Raw genomic sequence first — 19262 nt, 5'->3', positions numbered from 1 at the left:
GATTTAGTCGCCCGGCAAGAAGTCTAAATAATGGCTGAACGAGACATTTAGACTGGTCTAATTTTAATGAACTAGCCCTTGGTAATGTGCACCGAGTTGAATTTCAGCTTTAAAAGTTTTTACATGGAAAAAAAAAAACTGAAGAAATATACAAGCTTTCAAATTTCGCACTACATGTAGATGACGTCAGTAAGCATGCAACATAGAGAACAATGAAAACACAGTTATCAGTGTGTTAATTGCATGCTAGTATTCAAGTGGCATGATCGAACTGAACTTAAGGCCTCACTAAACCGCAAGGTCACATTCCGTGACGGTGGCTTTGGTCAGCGGCAGCCAAGAACACAAACAAGATACTGAGGAGTCATAAATACGCGGCAAGAAAGCCACTGGGGAGTCGCCACCGCTTCATTTGTTTCCTTTAACATCCAGATTATTTGAAGCTTCAGATAAAATTGGTGCTGTCGTTATTGGGACGAAGGAGCCTTTTTAATCAACCAAACTAAACCGCGTTATAACAAAGTAGTATATTGGGACAGCAATTTAGTTCGTTATATCCTATATTCGATCTAACAAATCGGTTCTAAGAAGTCGTCAATCTGACTCGCACAGAAATACTTGATACAGAAATGCATTTTTTAAAGGCTTCAAACCCACTATAAACAAGGCAACCCTTACCTTTCTCCTTGTTGCATTTCGAGCTCAATGAACTGGAACAAGAGTACGTGAAATTACAACAGAACTAAGTTCACTTGACAAAACAGGCCTGCCTCTTCATTTATTTGACGAAGGATGTGATTTCATCTGGTGGCTACTCACAGTACTGAGCAGGATGGAGTTTTCCACAGTGTCTACGAACAAAAGGGCCCTTATGCTTCTGCAGTTTCGGATGCCGGAGGGTTTTTCCAAGTAGCTTCTCAACCTCCTGGCTGAAGACTTCTTCGTCATATCCGATATTGAGCGCGGCTCTCACAGTTTCATTATAAAAGAACAAGTGTCATTGAAATAAAGCCTGAACAACCAAAGTTCGCATTTAGTTCACCATAGCCGATAATTCGCTATATCTGTGTTCGTTAAAACGATGTTTAACTGTACTACTTTTTTACCTCTTCTGTGTGCTTTCCTTCGTGCTTCTTGGCACGCTTACGTTTGCTCAGCAAAGCGAACCTCTTACGACAGACACAGCATTCTTACGACAAAGCCTTTATTTAGCAACTCTGTTGTGCCGGTTGTGGTGTATTTTGAGGTCCTTCATTCTAACGAAACTCCTTGAACACAGGGAGCAAGTGTATGGCCGCTCGCCAGTGTGCGCCCTCATAGAGTGCTCACGCAGGCTCCTCTTGGAGGCTAGGGCCTTGCCGCAGATGTTGCAGGCGTAATTCTTTTCTCCCACATGAGTGAGCGCGTGCTGCCGAAGGTCACCTTGACAGGTGGCGGCGAACGAGCACTTGCTGCACCTGCAATGTAGAAATATTTTCTGCATCCAAAGTCTTCATAAGAGATGAATTTATCTCCTCGCCTCTCCGTCCATCGCGTGGTGTAACAGGTGACATCGGACATTTTTTCATGGAATGCCGACAACATGCGATGGAGTGGTCAGTTTTGCTTAAAGGCGCCATGAAGACAAAATGCAAATTTGGTTCATTCAAAAGATTGCCCCGTTAGAATCATGCTGACACCACTTTTACCATAAACTTCGCCTAAATAAGCTGTATAATTAGGAAAAAAAGGGAATGGCCATGCGACTCATTAGCTCAATTCCCGCATCAAAACCTAGGATGTCATGCGCACCAGCTCTGCGATTGGAGGAGGCCAGCAAAAGCAAAAGCAAATTAGACAGGGCTTACAAGCTTGCCGAACGAGCTATTTGCGCTTACATTTAGGGCACATTTTTTTATACCAGTAAGAATGGTGGGGTAGTTACGAATGCACACGTAAACATAGAAGTACCAATGCGTACAGCTATTGGTACTGCACGCACTATGCTTGTTTTAGCTGCACAGCACTGTGGCACTTTGGGGTTGTCTCAGACGACACTGGCTGATTGGCGTAAGCAATGTAACCATATTTGTCGAGAGAACACCATGTTTCACAAAACGATTACTTTTTACTTTAACAAAAGCAATCCAGGTACAAAAACGGTCAAAAACAAAGCAACTGCAGAAAACATCCCTTCATTGCATGGTAATGCCATCTAGGTTGACTCTCTCCAATCAGCTGGAGGGCGGTTCTTGTGATGTCACTGCAGACGTCGCTAAAACACATGATTCGGCGGGAGAATAAAAATTTAAATTTAAATTGATTAATTTCTCAGTGACTAAAGCATCGTTTGCTTCCAGACAAGCGCTGGGGGCACTATAGAACACGAAATCTTTCGAATAAAACAGACTTGTATTTTGTCTTCATGGCTCCTTTAAAGAACTTTGAAGGAGAGCCGCCCCGCATGCCTCTTGGACAAGATCATATTACCCTAAATGCCACTGGATTACAAGGAGAGACGTTCCTCCAGTTATTAAAAGACACAAGCCCAAGTGACTCTTGTGATTTCCTGTGCGTAGTGATAAACATGAGCTGTTGGAAAATCATGCAAGGCTAATACAGTTCATTAATTAACGATGACAACAACCATGCACAGAATGTACTGTTAAGGCTATTGACCCCTGCGGTGTTCCCCATCTACATCACGCACACACACACACACCACAACAACCCTTACAGCAATAGCCTCACAGAGGCTTCAAACATTAAACATATTCTTATGGTTTGAGTGAGCCTCCTATGCTTACATTCAAAATTTAATTCGAACCTGGCACCAATGCAGCACCAAAACTGACAGGATAGTATTATACAGATGCATCGCCTACCATGCTATATAAAACAAACAAAATAAAGTACTCCAATTGGAGGCTTTAACAAGAGTGCTTCCCAGCATTTTTGAGCGTAATTGTCACTTTTATCAGAGGCGACTATCTCTGACCAAGAGGAAGAGTTATACAGGCGAGCCCGCTTATAACGAACACAACGGGAAACCGAAATCACTTCGTTATATCCGCTTTTCACTATATCTGGACAGAAAAACTATGTATACTAATGGTAACGGGAAACGAAGATTTGTTCGTTATAGCCGCTATATCGTTAAAACCGGGTTCGCTATAAGTGGGCTATACTGTATAGGAAAGATTCTCTGGTATTTCATTTAGTTTTTTTTTTTTTTCTTTTCATCGAAGTTCTGTGGGGACTACAATGCTGATGTCTTGCTTACCAGGCTTTTTCTCCGCGCACAGTTGAACCGCCCAGTCGCACTAAGAACGGTGATTGAGTGATTGATTGATTGATCGATTGATTGTGGGGTTTAATGCGCCGACGCTTCACAGGCGATGAGGCGTGCCGTATTGGAGGGCTACGGATTAATTTTGACCACCTGGGAATCTCTAACGTGTGCCGAAATCTTGAACGCATGGGCGTTCTTGCTTTTCGCCTCCATCAGAAAAGCAGCCACCACGGCCGGGGACCGAACCCGCGTCCTTGTGCTCAGCAGCTAAACGCCTTAGCCACTGGGCCACCGCGGCGGGTCGCACAAGGAACGTTCCGTTCCTCGACTACATGGCAAGGAGAGTCTCCCCTCAGGAACCAAGCCAGCGGCCTATGACGACTTAATTAACGAGCTCATGAGGACTCAGTCCTCCGTACAAGCTGAAACAACCGCTCTCTTGTACATGGTTTACATTTGACCTACTGCGTAAAGCGTGCTTCACTGACTCCTCCTGCCTCTGAGCTCATCATTGGCACCTTCCGGTGAGTCCATAGGACCCTCAGCGACGTCCTCGCGACGCCACGTGGTTGGTTTGCAGCTCTGGTTCTCGTGTTCTGGCTTACTAGCCCAGTAATACAGGCCATATCTAGTCGCGAACCCCACAGTTCTCAGCCAAGCAGACAGACGAATTCCATTGGCAGATACAGAGAGCTCCCTGGGCTCCACTGCAGAGCATGCTGACCATTCGAAGAGCAGGTGCTCCAACACTGCCTTGAGAATGCATACACTCCCACCATGCATAATACTGAGGTGTGATCACAACAGGAATTTCCCAGAAGCCTTTGCGTTGGGCACTTTTAAAAGCATCCCTGCATGCACTTTTTCCGTTCCCAGTTTCAATGAAGTCTAACGTCGCCATTGACAACGGTTTAGATGGGGCGCATCTCTTGCTCTGAGGCATGTCCCTCCTGCGTCGTCGGCGTCCGTCCACACGCCACCTACGCATGCGCGACTCTCCTCCGTTGGCCTCTCCCACAGCTGTGTGCAACACTCCGGTGCATTAGCATAACGACAGCTGGCGCGCGCTTCACTGCGTTAACGCTGCGTTAACAGCTGCTCCGGTGCGCATGTGCGCGCATGCGCGACTCTCTCCCGCGGTCTCCTCTCGTTCAAGCGCTGTGAATATAAAGCGGGTATCGCTCCGCGGCAGTTCAGTCAGCGCTCGCTCTCGTTCTTCTCGAACATCGACGATGAAACCAAGATTCGACCACTGCTGCGGCAACCGCTCACTGTGCACTTTACTGACCATAAAGTCATAATTCTTAAATGTAATAAAGAGCTGGGTGGTGGTCGCTAAAACACGTGTACTGTCTCATTTCGCGTATGCATGCGCCGCATCAGACCAGGGTTCCCTCGCGGGGAGATGGGGGCAATTTTTCAGTTTCTTTGCAGGCAGCAGGAGAAAAAAAAAAAGAACATTGATGGCACATTTATACACCTGGTTCATTCAGCATGTCTGCCAGATTTGCTGAAATGGCATTAGGGAGATCTGACAGGGGGTGTGGGGCTAGAAAAATTAGCAGCAACAGAATGGAATAATTCACACGCATTTTTAATTTAGTTACAACAGAGCAGAAACTGAACTGTTCCGTACGAACTACTAACAAGCTAACCACTGGTCAGTTGCTAAATCTTTAATGTGGCAACGCCGCCCTTTTCAGGAAGTTTTGGAAATACTGTTCAGCATAACAATGTTCACTCCTGTGACACTTCGCCAAAAGAACGCGACTAAGGGCTGTGTCAAATATGGATGCTTCGAAATGGGGCAGGTTTTCTTTACTACGATGAACTGCCTCTTGCATTCAGTGTTTCTGCGGTACTGACCAGTCTGTCCCTTTTCAAGTTATCCGCGCTAGGAGGGCGGACAATTATGAAAATTATTGGCGTAAGGAGTGTGGATAGGGAAAGCTCACCAAAAGAACAAGCGAAGGCAGCGCCGCTTTAAAATTTTCAAAAGAATGTTTGAACCTATACAAATACTTGTGTTTTTATAAAAGGCTTGCAATAAGTGAATAAACATTTCAGCAGTTTCAGTAGCTGCGAGGTTTGCAGGTCATGTGACAAGGACAAGCAATCTAGTGTCACATTTCTACACTACAATCCACCACCTTTCAGATTTCGAAAAGTTTGGCGCCAAATTAAAATTATTTCCGCCAATTTGTTTATAAATTCCTTGTGGTTAACCCACAATGTAAAACGCTGGCTTTCATACGAGCTAGAGAACATATACTCGACAAAAATAGGTTGTCTGTCCCTTTAAAAAGAAGCAGAATGGAAGCATACACGAACGACGACAGGCGAGAGAAAAAATGTACCACAAGCTACGGTCCCATCCACTGATTTTGGGGGAGCAACTTTTCTTGTTCCCAGAGTGACCTTAACTGGGACGGTGCTCTCAATCTGCCATTTGGATGTGGTTGCTCCAAACGAAGCACAAAATTTGATACTGCTGAAACTGCTTCGTATGTGCGATTGGAATTCAACAAGAGTTCTGTCGCATTACCTTCTATGGTGAAATGCCCCATGTTGCAATACCGATACAAAGATGTGACAAAATATTTTATCAATCAAGACGGTACCCTGAATGTGTATTTGACACACCTGGCTGGCCAGACCAGTGGTGTAGCCAGAAATATTCTTCTGGGGCTGTTATACACTGCCAGCAAAAATAAAAAAAGAGAAATAAAGAGATCCTGAACCCTCAAAATTTTAGCCATTTCTGGCTTTGATAAACCAACACTGTTCTTATTTTTGTTTTTACATTATAGTATATAGATTCAGGGTGAAGGGGTAGGGAGGGATTTGGCACTCAGAGAATTTGGGGGGGGGTGTTGTGGCACCGAAATACCCCCCTGGCTACGCCCCTGGCCTAGACACACCATGTTCGCCTGTTTTTTGCATCGTACCAGAAGCATTGAACAACAAATAAATGTGTCGGTACGATAAAACTGTCATTTTCAACAAGAATGCGAGAACCGACCTAAGAGAACATGGTGCAGGAAAAAAACAAAACAAAAAAACTAAGTTGTCGGTTTTACGAAAAGCATTGGAATCCATGGGGTTGGAAACCAGGACTCCAGACCCATGACTCTAGCCCTGGGTGATTTCACGAGACAGACCTTCCCCAGCCCTCACACATCTCTGACCAAAAGCCAAGAAATCACACTCAGACAAATTCAAGGAGGCACTTTTCCCCACCCCATCCGTATGCATTTACTCTTTCCTACGCAGCACTCTGATAGGTGTAAATTCTGCCAGGAACCAGAAGCTCCGACACACATACTATTCGACTGCACAAAAAACTTGGACCTTCCGCCCCTGAACCCGTCCCCTTCCCCTGAGCAGTGGGAGACACTGCTGTCCAGCTGTCGACCTGAGGACCAGCTCCTGCTTGTGACCAGGGTACGGCAGCCTGGACAGCACATGGGCACCTGGACTGAGGAACCACTCGCATTATTGCGTAATAAAGTTGTCTCTCTCTCTCTCTCTCTCTACCCCTTGGCCGTCGAGGCGAACAGCGAAGCCTATTTAGCAGTTTTTTGAGAGAACAGAAAGAGGGTTCCAAGTGGTGGCACTCCTTGATGCACCCTCACTAGGTGGCACTAGTGAGGGTGCATCAAGGAGGCCAGGTTTGTCGTTCATGCGCCCTCCTGCCGACATAACTGTCACAACAGGCCGCTCCTGCAGGGGCAGCAGCAGCAGTGTGCATACCTGTGAAGCTGCTCGTGGCTGTGTGCGAGCAGGTGCTGCTGCAACGCTCCCTTTTCTGCGAAGCCCTCCTTGCAGAGGTTGCACAGGTGGTAGGCCTTGCGACTCGCGTGCACGGCCAGGTGGCTGGTCAGTCCCCACTTGGTGATGAATGTCTTGCCGCAGTGGGGGCACCGGATCAGGCCGTCCTCCCCCCGGCCAGGCTGCGTGCGGGAAAAGAAAAAAAATTGGCCGCGTATCTGCTCCTTCTGTTGCAAATGTCGACGAAAGACTATAGTTGAATGACGCCCCTGCCACGTGAACGCATCCCTTGCCTTTCCCGCTCACCTCTCATGCTGTTCCTCTCCCGTCTCGTTCCTCCCAAGATAGCATGGTAGAGGTTGGTCAAGTCAATTTAAATTTACCGCGTGCCACTGCTCCAGGCCGGGTGCCTCGATGCCAGCGCTGAAGTGCGGCGGAGATGCGCGTGAATCGAGGCACCCTACTACAACGTTTATAGAACCACGTTGCCCTGCTCCACGAGCGTTCCAAGCGGAACGCAGAAACAATCTAGTGGAACCTTTCGTTGATGTTATCGTTTGATTTCTTAAATGCCGCCAGGAGCTGTAGTGGCTCGGGCAACAACAGGCGACGGTTTTCTGCAGTTGATGTAGTATTTAATTTGTAATCGCAAAAACAAAGCATCCATGACTTTTTTAATAAAGGGACACTGCAAGGATCACTTATGTATTGATTTTCCGCCTTATATTCGCGCAATGTCTCGTTCTTCTTCAACAACATTGACAAGTACGAACATTGACACCGGGCTTTGACGTTTAGATATAGCTGTGAGTATACAAGACTATTGCGAAGCTTCTGCTTTACTTTGGCCGGGTGGCTGAATCGAGACACAGACAGACATACAGACAGACCAAAATTTCTGCGCTTAAGTATCCCAAGAAAGACTATCGTCTTTAAAAGTGTAAATAACAGCATGAACAAGGCGAATTGCGCAAGGAATGGGGCGAAGCAAAAAAAAAGGACGCACGCAAGCATTTCTTTGCTTCACCCTGTTCATCTCATTCGTTACGTGCCTACTTTCCAAGCACTTTAGTCACATGCATGCATATCAACCTCTCTCCCGAGTGTCCCAGATTGCTGGCATAATCACTTATTTCCCTCATTTAAAATTCAGTGGGCCAACATAGTGCCTGTGCAGTGTCCATTCCACTACGTGGTGAAAGGACAAAAATCAGCACTGAAAGCTGGACAGCTTAAATTAACTGTTCCTGAAACCAGAAAGATCCTTCTCTACTGAACGTTTTTGTAATAGGAACCAGGGCACACTGCTTTAAAGAACAGGAGCACTGGCAGTGTAGTTTGTGTGTGTCGCAATGTTGAAGCAAGCACACTCTTTGAATTTGACCGATTGATTGTGGCGTTTAGCGCGCCGAAAATACGCAGGCGATGAGGCACGCCGTAGTGGAGGGCTCCGGATTAATCTGGACCATTTGAAGATCTTTAACTTGCACCAAAATCTTGAACACACGGGTGTCTTTGCTTTTCGCCTCCATTCGAAAAGCGGCCTTCACGGTCAGGAACCGAACCCGCCACCTTAGGCTCAGCAGCCCAACGCCACAGCCACTGAGCCACCGCGACGGGTCACGGGCACGGAACTCGTGCAAAACAATGTTGCATACAAACCTTTAAGCGAGCCACGTCAGCCGGCTGTGTGGCCTCCTTGTGGACATTTTGGAGGTGAGTGATCAGGTCGCCCCTTGCCTTGAACGCCTTGGGGCACCGGGGGCATTGGCAAGGCCGCTTGTCCCGGTGAGAGCGGAGGTGCACAGTAAGGCTATAGTCGTGAGCGAAGCTCCGTGGGCAGAGGTGGCACCTGAACGGTTTCTCGACCGTGTGCGTCGACAGGTGGCGCTCAAGGTGCCTCTCCTCGGTGTAGTCCGCGGGGCAGAGGTGGCACTTGAAGGGCCGCTCACCAGGCAGTCGACACGTGTGCTTGCGCATATTGGTCTCGCGAAGAAAATCCCGCGAACAGCGGTCGCATCGAAACATGCTTCTTTCCCCGAATCCACCAACTCGGTCAGGTTTTCCCTAGGAATACGAAAACAAGAAATTGTGCACATAAGAAATAGAATTCTGTGACTTCCTTTAAATTTACTTCGCAACATTTATAGAGGTCACAAAGCACCCTATGTAATCTTCTTGCGAGAATCTCGCTAATGCAATCTGTACTAACGGAGTTTTCGCATACTATAACAATCGGACATAATTGCGTTCTTCTGCAAGGATTAACGCGCACATCAAGAGAGAATATATAAATGCCCCACCAGCCCTCCATAATGCTGTGAGAGGTAGTACCGTGTTGGCTAGGGGCAACATTGGCCTGAATGTGCACACGTCAGCGCCTTTTTATAGGTACTCTCGCAACACCACAAATAGCCTTCAAACCTTTTGTGCTCACAACAAGGTTATCCCGGCCGGGTTGTCGCAGCTACCCCTCCATTGTGTGCAACTGCAGGGCAGCACGGCATAGACATCTTGCTTCAAAAAATTATAGAGAACTCTTGACTGTGCCGAACGTTGCGTTTGCAAGAGGCTTCCTAATGCGATATCGTGGAAAAGCAGCATACACTTCTGCTCACGTAGCGTTTTCCAATAACCCACTGTTGGTGATACCTTGGTAGTCCTGACAGTATACACACAGAGTATGGGCGCAGGTTTTTTGTAAAGGGTCCACTAACACTGTGGTGGGTATGTGCTACTCTATGGGAAAAAACACTGCCGGACTAACAGCAGCAACTGTTGGGTATGCATTGAAGCTTAAGATTCCTAGGCTTAACGCTACACTTCGAAGTCTTGCCAAGCGAACCAGTACGTGCAGCATAAAGTGCAATCAGTAGAGTGAGTACGCTTTCCAATTCGTAGACCAGCACAGTAGTGCTTGTAGACCAGTGCGGTAGCGTGTAAGCATGCTGTATATCAACAGAGCCTGGAGGCAGTGAGCAGACGATGCAAGGGCACTTATGCTCAGTGAAAGTGCATGAAAAAGCTATCCATGACGTGGTGGTGATACGATTGTGGGGTTTAGCACACTGAAACTACAATTAGGGGACGCCTTAGTGGAGGGCTCCGTATTAATTTTGGACTACCTGTGGATCTCCACCAGGATCAAACACCCGTTCTTGGGCTCAGCAGCACAACACCTTTGGCAGTGCCACCGCAGCGGTCGTAGTGATGATATGTTAAGCACGCAGAATAATGGCAAAGTTTCGAGGCAAGCGACGAAAAGTGGTTTCAAACACTGCAGCGAAACTGGGGGCTTTCTGTTGCGCATTAAAAAGTTGCATTTAGCACGGACGCCGTCGTTGACGCTTTAGCTAAACAAGTGCACTATTTCTGTACATTGGAAACGTTAGGACCCCTTGAAAGAGGTCCTGGAGCCCGTTTTGTTGGTACTACAGAAAACACATGACCCAATATTAACGTGAAATTGTTTAATGGCTCATCTAAGCCAGTGCATTGTATGTTTCTGTACCAGCTAGGTGCAGTTGACCACACAAATACAAAGACGGCTGAAGCACAAAAGAAAAAATACAGCGTGGAGTACCAACAGACAAAAAAAATAAATAAATAAAATGGTGCAAAACATGATGTAGCGGTAAAGGAGGCACTGATAAGCACCACCACGGGAAGCCTGCTTTCGCATTTAAAGTTTGTAAGCAGATTTAAGTGCCTTGAGGAATTGTTTTTGAGCGTGTTCAAATTACCACTTGACGGGCCTGCAGGAATGACAGTACGGGAGTTTGGTGTTCGCAGTCGCAGCAGAATTTACTGGCCCTGATCATTAAACCTTTTTTCCTGTAGCTATCTGCAGGTGCCTTTAGCAATGCAAAGGAATGGGTGCCTTCTCAGCATGCTACTATGATAGAGCTACTACCGCTTTCTAGTGGCGTTATGTTTTCTGACAGTTCGCCGCTTCATGTTTCAGTGTCCGATGAAAAAGCTGCAGCGCTCAGCTTTAATTGTCGCCTGACTTACAACTGTATATACCTGTTCCGCATCATCAGCTTTGTCCTGTTCGGTGCAAGCTAACTTGCGGATATGTAAATGCACAAGTTGAAACTGCCACATGGCGCATACAGTGGACGATAAATTGCATATGCGTGGCAGTTGACTTTAAGCGCACTCATGCAGCTGCCTACAGTGAAGTTCCCAAATGCTCAGTGATCAAGCTTTGTTGGCATATGAACATTTCTTCCCGACCTGGCACATAAGGCTGTCGATGTGAGGATCATTTTGCATCTCCATTACAGAATTAGTTTGGCAGCATATGCAACGTGACAATTTTTGGTCCTCCTTAGTTTCATTTTTACTCGTCCGTTCATGCATTGGACTTGCGGCAGGAATCTCTATTTTGACTGGCCTAATTGCCTCAAAATTAATGCGTGCCACAGACTGGAACCCTACGTAGGATCGATTAGTCAGAGTTGAAGGGACAAACTTCACTTTTGGGGCAGCCTTTCAGTTGTGGTGCTACGTTGGAATATTTTTAAAATGTGATGTTAAAATATTCTGCCTCAACTTTAACACGACTTGCGCAACAAAATACATTGCTCGAGATTTCACAGATCAGTACTGGTGGCCTCGATGCAAGGTTTGTTATGCTCTTTGAGGGCGCAAACTGAGAATACGTTCCGAGCCACAGGTGTACTCGATAAATGCATAGTATTTTTCGCTGCTTTATCACACTTAGTCTGATATATCTGTCATAACTTATAAGCGCGACACGACGGGCCTATAGAGAGAACCTGAACCTCTGGGAGCGAACGATTGAATCATGCTTGGTTGCGACACGAGGACTTTGCATGTTTGCATTGGGGCGCTTCCGCAAACGCCCTGTTCCATTGCAGGGCACCAAACATCAACTCCGACCGCATTGACAACATTAAATTATGACTTTTCTTTGTTCCTGGCGCATTTTGCCAATGACGCACTTCGAGTGGGTGGCGCAGTCAATGGGGTAAATTGAAACTGTTAAAGGCCAGTAATGGAGAGTGCGCTGCTAGCGCAATCTGGCTGGGGGGCCTAGCTGCTCACTGTAAACGTCCTATAAGGCCAGGCCAGGCCCCTAAAGTGCTCCGCACTTAAAGAGAAATTCAACGCCTTTGGTAATGATGAACCATGAGAACATTTATTATGGCTATTATAAGTGGTTATGAAACTATTTGTAATCATTGTAAAACAGTGACCAAAACAGGTTTTTAATCATCCACCGCATCCGGCTCTGCGCGTTTCGTTACGCACGCGGCAGGTGACGCCACCGTTCCAAGTTCAGCATGAAAGGCAAAAATCGTTCCAGAGGTGGAACAGACTTGGAGGAGCGCTTGGAGCACCGAAAATGAGGATTTGGAGCAATTTCCAGCTTTTGGAGCAGGTTGTATTGGACCACTTTATTTGTCTTGTAAGGACTATTACTCGCAGCTGTGCAATTCCTCAACAGGCAATAAGACTGCGCAAAAAAAAGCAAACCACACAGACCATAAAAGCACCAGAAGGTTTTGGTTGGTTTTTCAAAAAAATTGTTTGAAGCAGAAAAACACCAGTTCCAAAGAACAAACACTGTACAAGCAAAACGTAAGCCTAATAATCAGCACTAAGTTTAGGACCTCTTTTTCAACAAACAGTGCAAGTTTGAAAAAGCTTCCAAGAACTTCCTTTGGCCCTCCTTCAGAACACTCTGGCCACTTTGCAGATCAGCATTGCTCAACGTCGTCTTAGCTGACTCGATTTCAGCCTGCAATTCTTGGTGTTTGACAGCCTTGCTTGTAGCACTGGAATCACCTGGCTTTGGTTTCTTTTCATATGGTTCTTCCAATGCTTCGCCTTCAAGTCGCTGCATCTGACATTTCTGAGAGCCCTTCACAGCTCCGATGAGCTCTCTACTCACGGGCACTGCTGCTGCATTGCGGCCAAATCTTTCTGACAACGACATTATAGACCGAAGGCTCTTGACACTTGAAATGTAGAAACTAGTTCGGTCCTGAAGAATACGCCGAGTTTCACTGAAGCCTCTCCCTACTGCACTTCCATGCGAGAGGCTTAACCGCTTTTACAAGTGCTCCCAGTAATAGTTACCTTAGAAGCCCCATCACCTAGCTTTAGTTCAAAGATCTTTTTGTCAGAACTCGTCCAGACGGTCAAAAGGGCTATACAGTCAATGTTTTTGGTCGCAACAAGGCTGAATTCATCCATTAAAGAGGACACCTGGTGAGGAGCAATTATTGGAGAAGCTCTTAGCCAAGTTCCTCATGGATGCAGTAGAACCTTCTACACTGAAAAGGCTAGTTGAGGTACCTCAGCGCAGATTTTTTCGAAGTGGAAGCCCTGCAGAACAGGTATCTTGCAGCCTTGAGGTACAAGCTTTTTTGCTCCTACTCAAAGCTGTTTCTTTTCATGCGGTGCCAAATTAGTGAGGGCAACTTCGGTATCTGCGCCGATATCAACGTGCTCCTTCCAGTTGGATGGTAGATCAATTTCAAGAAGTTCTTCAGACTTTCCTGGTAGACTTCTCAGAGCAAAAAACATCCAAGGACCGTCTCGATCAAAACTTCCATCTCAGAAAAGAGGACAAATAAAAGTGGCTGTTTTTTTGGAACAGGGTCAAAAACCCGGCAAACAAATTGGTACAGCTGCACAAGAAAAGTGCCTTGGACAGAAAAGCTTTATCTATGCGAGATGCATTCAGGCGGTTATAGAAAACACCACCATGAGCATTGCGACTGGACAGCAGCACCACTTCTTTCACTGCTGGTAGCTGTCGAACGAGCCGGTCAAAAGGCAGGCCAAGTGTCAGACAACACGAGCCCACATGTCAAAGAGAAACATTTTCAGGTAGGTGGAGGTAATTCTGGCTGGCTTTCAGATGCTCACTTTGTGATGCAGAGTTTCTGAAGAAGCAATAAGTATCCACAAGTGCTGCTTCTAGATCACTGCCCAATGCAGCTAGTGCATGCCCAAAGGAATTGTGCACTTTGTGCAACGAACAGTCCCTAATATGGAGAAGGGCAGGGCTGACATGTTTTTTCAGCTGTCTTTTTAGGCTCTTCATTACACAAGGCCCGTAGCTGTAAAAACACAACAGGTTCTCTCTTGGAAGGTCTTGTACTGTTTCCTTCACTTCATTGAGGAGAACATCTGCTCTTGCTGATGCCAGGTGGAATGATTGCAAATGTTCAACAACTCTTTTTGTTGGTCAGAACAGTATCTCACGAGTACATCAAGCTGTTGGCAGCACTGTTCGAGAATTGGTGTCTCGTCAATTTGGATTGTGAAAAGGACTGCGAGTGTATTCAACTATTGGAATACAACACCCTTGAAATAGGGCCCAATCCATCAGACTTTATGTAAGAAACCTTCTGCTGCACTAGAGGTTCTTGGCAAATCTGCGAGTCAACGAACAACAGTGGAAAAATAGCAGATGCTGTCACCTCACGGAAAATGGCAGTATTACATTCAAGTTCATTTTCGTTCCTAAGAGAAACCATCATTGCCCTGCAACTGTTTTGGAGCAGACATGGAGCAATTATTCAAATTACCGCGCCTTTGGAGCAGCATGGAGCTGGATGACCCTCCAGGCACAGCTTGGAGCTATTGGCACAGCAGTTCACTGTACGTTTTTTTATTTATTTGCTGAATGAAGCCCATCTTACATGGTGCAAGTTTACCTACGAAATCGAAGCTGCGGCGGCGCTATGTGGCAAAACGATCTATTTCCGTGGCTGCCGAAGCTACGAAAGCAGGTCGTTTTGCAGCATGAGCGGCACCGCAGCAGCACGTAAATTCGCACCATGTGCTATTATGAGCAATATGAAAGGGAACACAGGAACGCCAAGAAAAAACCCTCAGACCCAGATATGGGTGATACGCAGTGGCCGCCGTCGGAAACAAAGTGGAAAGGGTGTCGCTGTTCTAACAACCGCTCGCATTACCGCCGTGCAAATCGCCAGCAGACACTGATAACTCTGTTAGATATGGCGCAACTGGTAACATCTTGAGCCAAATCGTTACAAAAGGTAGCACTGCTATATACTCAGGCCATGTTCAGACTACCGACGTAAAAGCCATATCGTTATCGATGGACATAAAAAAACAGCATGTCACGCAGTTCAGCTGGCTGAGACGTGAAATGACATCATTCTTTAAAGTTGTTACATCAGTTGCGGCAACAGCATGAACCGATTTCGATAGTGATTTACGGTAAAGCTTGTAAAGCAGGAAAAATGGGCTGTTAGGGTGAGTAGAAACTAGGTTTATTGGTGCTTGCCGAATATAGAAAAAGCTAATTAAATAAGGCAATAGCGCCATCCCAGCTCATGCTTGTCCTTTGTTTTGTTCGTTGGTAGCTTAATAACGCGTCATTCCACCGTTGATTTTCACGACGGCCTCCATTCTTCGAGGCAGACACGTAGAATTTCCTTGATGAATGCGGTATCCCATTGAAGGCGCTTCCACTCATGTTATATTGCTTCCTATAGTTGGTCGGCATTCGCCAATTCCAGGGACAACTTCGAAAGGTTCTTTCATACGGCCCCAAACATGCTCTATAATGTTCCTGTCGGCACCCTTCACGCACCACTGAAGTTGCATTACCCCTCGCTCTTCCAAAAGGTGCGCCACGTCCTTCGATGTGTGAATGGGAGACAAGTCCAGCTGAAAAAAATAACACCCATCTGGGTGCGGCCCGTTCAACACGTAGGGGATCATCTGGTGCTCGAGCAGAGTGCAATACGCAGCACTGATGAACCTCCCATCAATTCTCACCAGTGGGCCTAGGCTTTCATGGGAAATCGCCCCCCAGACGTTCACAGACACGTGTCCGCTGGCTGACACCTCCTGGATATTCTGTGGACTAAAGCGGGCGTTTTTGGTCCGCCACATTCTCTTTTGGTGGTCCCAGCGGCTCAAGAATGTGGACTCGTCAGAGAAAACCACACACTTCCACTCGCTCTCACTCCAGTTGCGGTGTTCAGTAGCGAATCTCAGGCGAGCTGCTTTATTGGCTGCAGTGAGGTGGCGATGCGACTTTGCAGTCCTGCTTCTCTAAGCCTTCGCTGTACCGTGCTGTCGCTCAAGTTTTCCAGGCCAAGAGCACCTCGAACGTCCTTTGCACTTTGAAATGGTTTGTCGTTGACGGCAGTCACGATGCAAAGGTCTTGGTCGTTCGTTGTTGATCTAGGTCGCCTGTGGTGCATGCAGCGCATCATTTACACGTCCTTCATCTCGGTAAGCCTGGGTATTCCGGTTGACCGTGTTCTGTGGCCGGCCTGTCACGAGAGCAATGTTGCGCTGCGTATAACCTCTTTTAGACATTTCTATTCTATCTTCCCGTCGTTTAAGAGGCACTCGAGGCATCGTGAGGCAACAAAATCACATTTGACTGCTCTGCGTGGGCCACTGCGGTGTGCGACGTGAATTTTTCTGAACAATCTTGGTGCAACAAAGTCGCACGACAGACAATTTATATACGATTCTTTTTATTTTTCTTTATTCTATTTGTCTCGTCATTGGTTCAAGCGCCGCCGCTGTTCAAGGTGCCACTGACAACTGGGTGCGTGGAGTCAAATGAACAATTTGTTTAGGACGAGCTAGGTCTAAGGGTGCTATCAGGCGGTTGTGCGAAGAAAAAAAAAGAATGAATGAAAGAAAATAAAATGAATCGGTATATGCCACTGCGACGATTACTGTCTTATCGGCTGTCGAACGATACCGTATTATCAGCGCAATGGCGAAAGCTGCTGCTTTGTAGAAATGCCAGCGTGTTGGGAGTGCCAGCAGTTGTTGGAATAGCGCCCTCCTTTCCCCCTTTGTTTTCACAGCGCCATCCGCGTATGGCTCCGAGTCTGGTTCGACGCTGTTTGCCATGCGTTCCGGTGTTCCCTTTCATATTGCTCATAACAGTGCAACAGGCTTAAGCAGACAATTGATTGATTGTGGGGTTTAACGCGCCGACGCAACGCAGGCGATGAGGCGCGCCGTAGTGGAGGGCTCCGGATTAATTTTGACCACCTGAGGATCTTTATCGTGCGCCGAAATCTCGTACACACGGGCGTTTTTGCTTTTCGCCTCCATCAGAAAAGCGGCCGCCGCGGCCGGGAATCGAACCCGCGACCTCGTGCTCAGCAGCGCAACGCCTTAGCCACTGAGCCACCGCGGCGGGTAAGCAGACAATGCCGTCCTTGTTCTTGCTGTTCGAAAAAAAAACCTCAAAATGCGACCTCCGTGAAAAGTTTGGGCGCGAACGGAGCAACGGTTTGCCCAGGTAAAAAATTTAAAGACACTCATTTTTATTGACGCACCACCCTGTATTGTTGCACCAAATGTTGACTCTAAACGGGAGGAAACGTATTTGGGTTGCATCGCAACGACTGGAATGTTATTGGCCGACTTTCACCACTTACGACGACCGCCACTAGCTAGAAAGAAAGGTGAACGAACAACTCTTGGCTTATGTTGCTTCGCTGGCGTACCGCGGCCCGCACCTCTAAATAAACCAAACTTTTCGCTAGTAGAAGGGGCCCGGCCTGGATTGCCAGAACTTCCCATCTATCTGTGCTGAACGTGGGCGCATGATACAGGCGACCAAGAAACGGAGCGAAAAATTCACACCAGTTTTGAACTATTCACAGCTTTCGCGGCAAAACTAGAAGAGCTTCCTATTAATGCCTTAACACAAAGCGTTTCTCCTCGCGGCAACATCGTGAACTGTAAATTTATTAAAACTGAACATAAGGTCTCCGCCCCCCTTCACCGCTCCGCCGCCTGGCTGGCGTGGCTGTGCAGGAATTGTCTAAGGTCCGGTCACGTTTTTTAGTCATGCCGCGTGCATCGAAACTTACTTGTCGGGAGCTCTCAACGACGGAATCTGTCGAGTGGTTGCCGAAAGACGTCTGTAACTCGAAACACTCGAAGAAAGGTGCAGTTGCAGTGGTTTTCGCCGTTGGCGCCAAATTTTTGCTCCAGTGTTGCTAGGTTGCGATCTGCGCTAAACAAGGTGCGTGTTGGCTAGGTTGGCTACCATGGAAAAATATCCGTCTGCTCCCTCAAATATGAAAAGCATAAGATTAATAGCTGTAAAGCATCGCCGCTGTTTTCATTTTACAGTTATATCTTATACGTTATTACTAGAACGGGTCGCCTAGTTTTTGTTTTCCGGTAAAAAGCGCAAAGGCTCATGGGTACGTCGTCTGCTCCAGCCAGTTCTGGTTCGAGATCTTTCACGCGCGTGTGTGCGTGTTGTTTATTTGTCACAGGGTGCTTACCTTTCAGAGGAGCCCCCAGTAGGATTCATCGTTGTTATTCAGTGAATGTGCATGAGCGTGTTTTTTTTTTTTCGGCGGAAACAGATAAACAACAAGCAGAGCTCTCGAACCGGAAGTGGCTGGGCTCCGCGGGAGCAGACAATGTACCCATGAGCCTTTACGCTTTTAAATGCAGAGCATTTCTTTAACTCACGATGTCACCCGTTCTAGTTGTCCATCGTGGTCCGCACCCCTCCCCCTACACTATATAAAAAAAAATAATACTTACCGGCGCCTGGTTTCGATCCCACGACCCTGCGGGCGGAACCAAGGTACATGGTGCTCTACCCACTGCGCCACAAAACGACACACAATCAAGGGCTACGAACGCGCCTTATATCCTTCACTCATTCAAACTACGTCAAGAAGCTGCTGATACAACGCATTCACTACCTGTGGGCGGAACGCGAGGTACATGGTGCTCTTCCCACTGCGCCACAATAATCATACCCACCTGCTAATAAATTATGTCACGTGACCACGTAATTACGTCTCCTCATTTAATTACAATACAACCAACAGCAACAAGTGCAATAACATTAACGTAACGCAAACTACTTAACGTCGTGCGCCCCCGGAAATGCTCTGCATTTGATCGTGCCCCTCGCGAGGGGGATGTTTAGTTTCCTGCCGCAGCAAGAACCAGGCGGCCTCCTGCGCAGTTTGTGGCGCATACCCACTTGGGGGATTGGCCAGGATCGTTTCACTTACTACATGCCGGTTACGGCAGGGTTTGACTCGTTTTTTTGCAACCTATTTCTCCTTAATCTTTTCATTTACACAGTGGTGTGAGTGTATTTCTCTCCATCTGTCCCTTTCTATTTCTCTTAATCTGAAAAACCATTTTTTCACGTTGCGTGCGGCGCAAGACGCGTGCTGCACACGAC

General features: G+C 47.0%; 1 protein-coding gene across 1 annotated transcript; it reads right to left on the bottom strand.

The window, feature by feature from the left end:
• Positions 1-1187: 1187 nt before the first annotated feature.
• Positions 1188-18072, bottom strand: LOC144163128 (uncharacterized). Its single transcript, XM_077693942.1, has 4 exons — positions 17914-18072; positions 8705-9109; positions 7025-7224; positions 1188-1457 (listed from the first exon to the last, which is right to left on the bottom strand). The coding sequence occupies exons 2-4, from the start codon at positions 9068-9070 to the stop codon at positions 1205-1207; spliced, it is 819 nt and encodes a 272-aa protein (XP_077550068.1). The 5' UTR covers positions 9071-9109; positions 17914-18072; the 3' UTR covers positions 1188-1204.
• Positions 18073-19262: the final 1190 nt, after the last annotated feature.

The sequence above is a fragment of the Haemaphysalis longicornis genome, unplaced genomic scaffold (genome assembly GCF_048455015.1).
Source record: "Haemaphysalis longicornis isolate Haplotype H1 unplaced genomic scaffold, Haemaphysalis longicornis Haplotype H1 scaffold_12, whole genome shotgun sequence".
NCBI lineage: Eukaryota > Metazoa > Arthropoda > Arachnida > Ixodida > Ixodidae > Haemaphysalis > Haemaphysalis longicornis.
Note: the sequence above shows the minus strand (reverse complement) of the source record. Positions and strands in the feature narration are given on the sequence as shown.

Excerpts from the sequence above, each read along its gene's own strand:
- LOC144163128 (XM_077693942.1), bottom strand. The coding sequence starts at position 9,070 with ATGTTTCGATGCGACCGCTGTTCGCGGGATTTTCTTCGCGAGACCAAT. Across the intron at positions 7,225-8,704 it reads CTGACGTGGCTCGCTTAAAG|CCTGGCCGGGGGGAGGACGG; the intron begins GTTTGTATGCAA and ends TCCCGCACGCAG. Across the intron at positions 1,458-7,024 it reads AGCCACGAGCAGCTTCACAG|GTGCAGCAAGTGCTCGTTCG; the intron begins GTATGCACACTG and ends TCTACATTGCAG.